This window comes from Gekko japonicus, unplaced genomic scaffold, assembly GCF_001447785.1.
Source record: "Gekko japonicus isolate JY-2015 unplaced genomic scaffold, Gekko_japonicus_V1.1 scaffold443, whole genome shotgun sequence".
In the NCBI taxonomy this organism is placed as follows: Eukaryota; Metazoa; Chordata; class Lepidosauria; order Squamata; family Gekkonidae; genus Gekko; species Gekko japonicus.
The window spans coordinates 814,986-822,258 of record NW_015172565.1 but is presented as its reverse complement, the minus strand read 5'-3'; the positions used below and the strand labels follow the sequence as shown (position 1 = coordinate 822,258).

General features: G+C 43.6%; 1 protein-coding gene across 1 annotated transcript in view; it reads right to left on the bottom strand.

Moving 5' to 3' along the window:
• The window catches only part of ERP27 (endoplasmic reticulum protein 27), a 28,367-nt gene extending 25,176 nt beyond the window's left edge, over nucleotides 1-3,191 (bottom strand). The window contains exons 1-2 of the mRNA XM_015421291.1: nucleotides 3,101-3,191; nucleotides 1,495-1,595 (exon numbers count right to left, since the gene is read on the bottom strand). Coding sequence (XP_015276777.1) covers nucleotides 1,495-1,595; nucleotides 3,101-3,191 — 192 coding nt within the window. The remainder of the gene's footprint in view (nucleotides 1-1,494; nucleotides 1,596-3,100) is intronic.
• Between the last annotated feature and the right edge of the window lie 4,082 nt (nucleotides 3,192-7,273).

Here is a 7,273-nt window from a genome sequence, read left to right as displayed (position 1 = left end):
GACTTGGCGTCCGGGGGACAAGAGAGAGAAGGGGGGAAAGAGAGAGACCCCCCCCCGCGAGTATCGCGGGTCCCCCCCTTGTCTACTCTGACAGGCAGCAGCTCTCCAGGGTCTCAGGTGGAGGTCTTTCAGTTCACCAGCCTTATAGTGGGAGATGCCAGGGATTGAACCTGTGTGAAGAGGAGATGTTCTGCCACTGAGTTATTGCCCCTCCCAGAAGTCAGATTTGAAATCAAAAGTTCCCAGCTAAAGTACATCCAGTTATTGGTGGGGAGGGGAGATCTGAGGTGGAGCAGGCAGAATTTGAAGAGGGTGAGGCGGGGGACAGGGCTGAGAGCTATCATTCTTACAATTCTCATGTTTTGGTTGTGGAGTTGTTGTTTTTTTGAGCAGCTGCAAAAATAGTTCTGAACAGGAAATTCAAATATGGAATGGAAACAAGACAGACAGTTAAACTGAGGCAAAAGTGCTTTTGAGTATTCTAATTAACTCTGTGGGCTTTATCTGGCCAAATAAGTCCCCAAAATGAAGAACTGGGCTTCATGGGTACGCAGGCTATTTTCCTGGACCATGCGTTTTTTACACTAGCAGCGTAATGTTGTGTAAGAGAAGCAAGATGCCTTCTGTGGCTGCAACATTTTGACAGCTTTTTACCTTTGAGAGAAAGAGGTGTGATCTTTGGGAACTTGGTTCTGCAGAAAACATTTGAATGATAACTGACATAACTGACATGAAAAATATTCTTACCTTGTCAGATATAGTTCAGGTATTTTCTCTGGATAATAACTGTAGTTATTAGAATTAATAAATGATTTACTTTTACTTACAGGGTCACGGAGAAATTATAACATTTAATGAAAGAAAATACAAATAAGTTGCATTTTTAAAAACATATAGTTCGTTACCCTCTCTTATTCCTGGGCAGTAAAGACTCAGTCAAAACAGAAAGATTTTGTGTCCAAAAAAATGCGTAGTTTTTGGTAAGCTTTTTGATGAAGGTATTTCCAGATCTAAGAGGAAAGAACTCATGTTTGCAGGACTTTTTGGCTCTTTATGTGTTATCCCCATGGCTGGTGTCCTTTGGAGAGAATTTTCAGTGTGAAACTAGATATGACACCAGGAAATTCATGAATGGTTCCCCCACATACATTTTTTTAAAAACAACCCTGGAAGCCCTGATTTGGTTCAAGGCTACGACGCAATGGTGGAGGATTTAAACCCTTTCCCCCTCCACCATTTCTCAACTGCAGTCATCTTCCTGGAGTTGCTATATAGGCCCCACTTGGGGAAACAAGTTGCCCACTGATGCCTGCAACAGGCCCAGAGGAGGGGGAGGAATGGTCTCCGAAGTATGTAAATATATTGTAGGGTGTGGCTTCCATTTTGCCAGTATCATTTAGGCTGCCTGTCTGATTTATACAGGAAGAACCAAGGTTTTGCCAATACGCCTGAGACAAGTGTGCATCTTACAGCCCCCGAGGAATCTCAACAGACCTGGAAGAATCCAATAACCACCACTTCTGCTGCCCTGATGAATGCATCTGTGGCTGCCACATCCGCCAAAAGGACTGGTTCCTTCACGTCTTCAGCAGTGCCTAGAGAATGGAAGGCACCCACAGTATGCTCTCAGAGACAAAAAAAATTCTAAACATATCCACAGAGCCCATGCCCCTCCTTTCTGAACATTCACATCAGCATCTGACCTGTTGCCTCATTGGTCTCCTCATATTTTTGCCTGGGCCTAACCTGTCCTCTGGGAACACCTTCCTTAGTTAAGGTGATTCCACAATGATCCTTCTGCATTTCTGAAGAATCCTTTTTCCACATTAAGGTGGCCAGAGGGATTAAAACAAGGGTTTCTGATTACAGCTGGTTTCTAAGAGCCCTGACCTGGATAGCCCAGGCTAGCCCAATTCCATCAGATCTCGGAAGCTAAGCAGGGTTGGCCTTGGCTAGTACTTGGAAGGGTGACCTCCAAGGAATCCCAGGGTCATGACACAGAGGCAGACAATAGCAAACCACCTCTGAAATGTCTCTTGCCTAAAAGCAAGTCTAACTCGTCACTTAGTGGTACATAACACTAAAAGAGCTAGAACTTCTGACTGCCAGAAAATCTTAGGATCTCCTAGCTATTCTACACACAATGCCGGACAATAATTCACTAATTGGTTGTAAAGAGATAAATACTTTGACAGGGCCTGTTGGGCTTCAGTCAAGTGCTGTATTGCATTGCTCATTTTAGGCAATTGCACTTTAATTTTTCAGATTTTTTGATAAGCCTTTTTGGACTTCCAGATGGAAAGGAAGATAGGCATAAACTATTATAAGTAAGGTCCCCCCCCCCCCGCAGCTAAGAGAAGTTAACTACTGTTCAGGCCGTTCCCATATGGTGGCCCTCATTAAGCAGAAAGGCAAAATATAATTGTACATAAACTTAAAAAATATCTAACCTCAGGCCGTGGCAACATATCTCATTGAGTTGGGAGGGGATCAGGAATACTGTTTTAATGCTTGAATTCTCTGCAGTACAGGACAGGAGTATTCTTTGATCCAGTCAGTCGACACGTGAACACACATGAAGCTGCTTTCTACTGAAAACTGCTTTCTACTGCTCCATCAAGGTCAGTATTGTCTACCCAGACTAGCAGTAGCTATCCAGGGTCTCAGGCTGAGGTCACATTACTTGTTCCCTGATCCTTTTAAGTGAAGATGCCAGGGACTGAACCTCGGACCTTCTATGTGCCAAGTGGACACTCTACCACACTGAGCCATGGCTTCTCCCCAGTCACATACAGTCACAGAGGGCAACCAGTTGACACCACTTCTTAGAAGGCAGGATTATATTTTAATATATTCCACTTTGAACAGTAAGGAAAAGTAGTATGGAAATGTTTCCAATACACGAACAATCTTGGGGAAAATATACCTCCTCTTTTCCCTAGGGACACCCCAACATTCTTGGTCAAGTGATGCAGTGCCCCACTTAGCAGAACAGTTGACCACCATCTGGATGAACTTTCCTTCTCTCTAGGCTGATGCATTCGGTGTCCTGACTGGCCAACGCACTCTTAGTTTGAAATTCTCAACCTTGATTTCTTACCTTGTGGCATCGGCTCCTTCCCAGCACATCCCAACAGGAAGACCCAGCTGAAGAGAAATACAAGGAAACCCCGCGAGATGCAGATCTCCATTGCCCTGCCTTTCCTTCTTCTTGCCATGCCTTCTGCTTTGAGCTTTGCAGACGACTCACCAGATGCTTACTCTGATGTGTCAACACCTTCAACTGTGAGAGTGAAACACCTGGGAATAGTCAAATGTGCTACGGAGATAAGCACCTGGTGGGAATGTAGGCTACCAGAGCCTTTCTTTTGTACACAGCCCAAAATGCACATGCAGCACAAATGCCTCAATCATTCATTAATGTGGCTGCCATTTTACTCTGCAGCTAAGAATGATTGGGCTGCACCAAAGCTGGTTGTAGTAGCAGAGTTGCCTCTCGATTCAAGAAATGGTGGTGGATCAAACCTTATAAATGAAATCTGAGTAAATGTTGAAAATGATAATGGGGGAAAGCATTCATTCTTTGCTTTGTTGAGTGAAGGGAAATGCCTCATCTTAGAACTTAACAAAGTTTGAGTCCTACGGCCCTGCGGGACCTTTTACAGTTCTGCAGGGCCTATAAGACAGAGTTCTTCCACCAGGCCTTTGATTAGGGAGCTGCACCCAATAAACGGAGGCCCTGGCCCCAATATTAACACCATTACTGACAGCCAGATATAACCAGACTGTGACATTACCTGACTGTATGCCTATGCTGGATGCTGCTGATAAGGCTCTAGCCGAAGGCAGCCTGAAAGGCTGTGTAAGGAGGGAGGGACTACTTTGCAGGCTTGGAAGGAGGGAGACTGTTGACGGAGTTTCCCGCCCATATGGGAATCTAGAATGGGAGGGGCTTTTTGAATTAATCCCTGTGCCACCTCCCATCTGGGCAGTTCTTTTGGAATCGGCCCTCCCTCCACCCCTCCCTCGACAATGTGGGCTTGGTTGCTGGTCGCCTTTGCGGGGCCGGGTAGGAATTTTTTCACCTTCCTTCCAATTGGCTCGGATAGGAGGGTGTTTTTCACCTACCTAACACTGTCTTTGGGTTGGGGAATTGGCTTTGGGTGTTGTTGTTAAATAGGTTTGCGGAAATCTGGCCTGTTTTTGTTCTGTTCAGGGGAACACCATGTGACAGACCCCTCCCTTTACAGGGGGGTTGGCGCACCACACACAAACCATGCCTTGGGGTGGCCCCTGGATGGGGACTGTGGGTGGCCTGTTAGGCATCTGGCAATGCCCGCCATTGTTTATATGAACTGCACTAGCACTTTATGGTATGGTATGGTTATATAATTATATTGTTGTGATTTTATTTGATTTCTTGTTTTAATTGTTTTTTACATACTATGTAAGCCGCCCTGAGCCTGCCCAGGCAGGGAGGGCGGGATATAAATCAAATTTAAAAATAAAATAAAATTAAGACCAACATAGTTTAGCTCTGGGTATAAGCTTTCATGTCATGCACATATTCAGGTACACTGAAACAGACTTCGCCAACCATTACATATAGGTGTGGGGGGTTAGTTACTGGGAAGGGCTAATTAGAGTCAAGATGCATAAGTAACTGAGCGATAAGTATTGCTAGGATTGGATTAAAGCAATTGGTAAGACCTGTACATAGCAGCAAATTAGTGTACAGATAATAAAAGAGTTAACAGATACAAGAACTGTGTGATTAAGCATGTGTAGTGAGAGAAGAAATCAGTATCTCTGTTAAGCCCTGGGGGTTCCATTGTTCTGAGTGTTGTAATGACATGTAATTCAGCAATCTCCTATTCTAGTCTGTTTCTGACATTCCTTTACAATAAAACAGCTACTTTGAGGTCCCCCATTGAGTGTCCTGGGAGGCTGAAATGGTCTTCTACAGGTTTCTCAGTTTTGTGATTTTTGATATCATATTTGTGCCCATTTATCCATTGGTGTAAGGTTTGACCTATTTGCCCTATGTAGATAACTGAAGGCCATTGTTGACATTTAATAGCAAAAAGAAAGTTAGAAAATGAGCAAGTGAATGCGCCTGAGGTGTAGTTGATGTTATTAGGTCCAGTGATTGTGCTGTCCAGGTGTATGTGGCAGCAAAGTTGGCATGTGGGTTTATTGCAAGCTCTGGTACCAGTGTCCATGTTCAAATCAGATGTTGTATTATTGTGGGTGATGAGTTGAGATTGGGGGCTCTCTATGTGTAAGAAAAAGTCTGCCACCCAGTACTTGTGAAAGTAAACTGTCATTATCCAGTAGAGGTTGTAAGTCGCTGATGTGTTGAACTGTTTTCAGTTGAGAGCTGTATGTGACCACTTGTGGTGGTGTTATTTTTTCTCTGGGTACAATTTTGCAGGGAGCACAAAGCAGGGGTTTCCCCACAAAAAAAAGTGTCGGGGAGCAGGAGGAAGGGTTTTAATGGCTTGGAGCCATTTAAACTCCTGCTTTCTGTTCCCCGCCACTCAGCTGTTTTTCATTGGAAGCAGGAAGCAGAGGTTTAAACGGCTCTTAACCATTTAAACCCCTGCTTTCTGCTCCTCATGAACTGCCTTAAATCCATGGAAGTTCATGATGGGTCTATTTGTGAACATCGCTTCATATACCACAAACTAGCCAAAATTCATCATGAACTTTCATTCATGAGCCAGTTCGTGCCCATCTCTATGAATAACATTTAAAGAGTTCAATTTTTTTTAAAAAAGTTGCCTTATCAAGGACATCTTTGTAAATGATCAAAAAATTAAACTCATTAACAGTGCAATCCTAAGCAGAGTTGCACCATTCTATGTCCACTGAAGTCACTGGGAATAGAAGAATGCAACTGTTTAGGATTGTGCTGCAAAACAACTAAACATTGCTATCTTAGGATTGGATCCAAACTAAATTTCCCATCAGCAGAACTTTCTTGCCTCCCCCCTCTAACTACTGCCCACTTCATGAAATGCTGCTCCTGAAAGATAGGGAGCTCTGAGGAATAATTTGGTGGTGGGGTCTAGAGTCGGAAGGAAAAATTGGTGGAACTTGCTCATTTAAACTGGATCCAACCCATACTTTTGGCACTTAGTGAATGTTTTCTACAATTAAAAGTGAGTTTAACTAACCAAGGACCTACATAAAATTGCCTCTTTTACTAATACCCTCATAAGTATATGATGATATTTTTAAATTCAAACCCACAACATTGAAAATACTTCCTGCCATTCTTTGCAACAGTTTTTTTCCTGAAGCGTCTCCCTCATAGTTCTTATATTCCAATTCTCTCTGACTCTCTCTCCATTATAGTTTTGGTTTCTGTAAAGCAACTCTGTCCTTTAACAGGTGAGATTTCTGCTGACAAGTGTCTGTGATAAATCACAGGGATAGTTATGTCAGAGCTGTTCTTGAAACAACAGTTCTCGAAAGAGCTCTCTCGGCCCCACCTACCTCACAGGGTGTCTGTTGTGGGGAGAGGAGGGGATGGGATGGGAAAGGAGTTTGTAAGCTGCTCTGAGACACTGAGTGAAGGGCGGGGTATAAATCCAATCTCTCTCTCTCTCCTTCTACTGATGATGTAAACTCAACACATACACACAATACTACATATAGTATATTTTTTCCCACTAATCTGGAGCCAATCAAAAGGCAAGACCGATGACATTATCCACTATGCATCAACGTTCCAGGCATCTGCTCTAAATGAAAAGATAATATCAAAATATGTGCTTTGACCCATTTTACCCTAAGTTGACAGTTCTATAAGTGCATTGAAAGAGCCCCAATGGATCAGAAACCTAGTCTTTCCAGTCCACTTCTGCCCTGGAACCACTTTATCATCATTTGACCCGTTCCTCCAATGCCATCTGACTCTCCCTGACAGCATCCCCCCTGCACATGTCAGTCCGTGATGTCATCCCTCCACTCCAGTCTAGGCTATCTAACAGACTACAAGCCCGCCGGACACAGACAGTGTCACATCAATCAGACAGCACCTTCAGAGAGTTAGCATTCAGGACAAATCAATTGGGAGCAACGGAAGGTCATACAAACGCTGCAGAACACAATGGTGACGCTCAGAGCCAGTTTCTCTAAATCCAGTCCCTAAAAGATGGTTTATGCCTTAGACTGTTAAAGTGACATATATGCCAAAAGAAGCATCTAGATCCATGTTTTGAAATGTATTGTACGACTGCCCAGGCTTGACACTCAATATTTACGG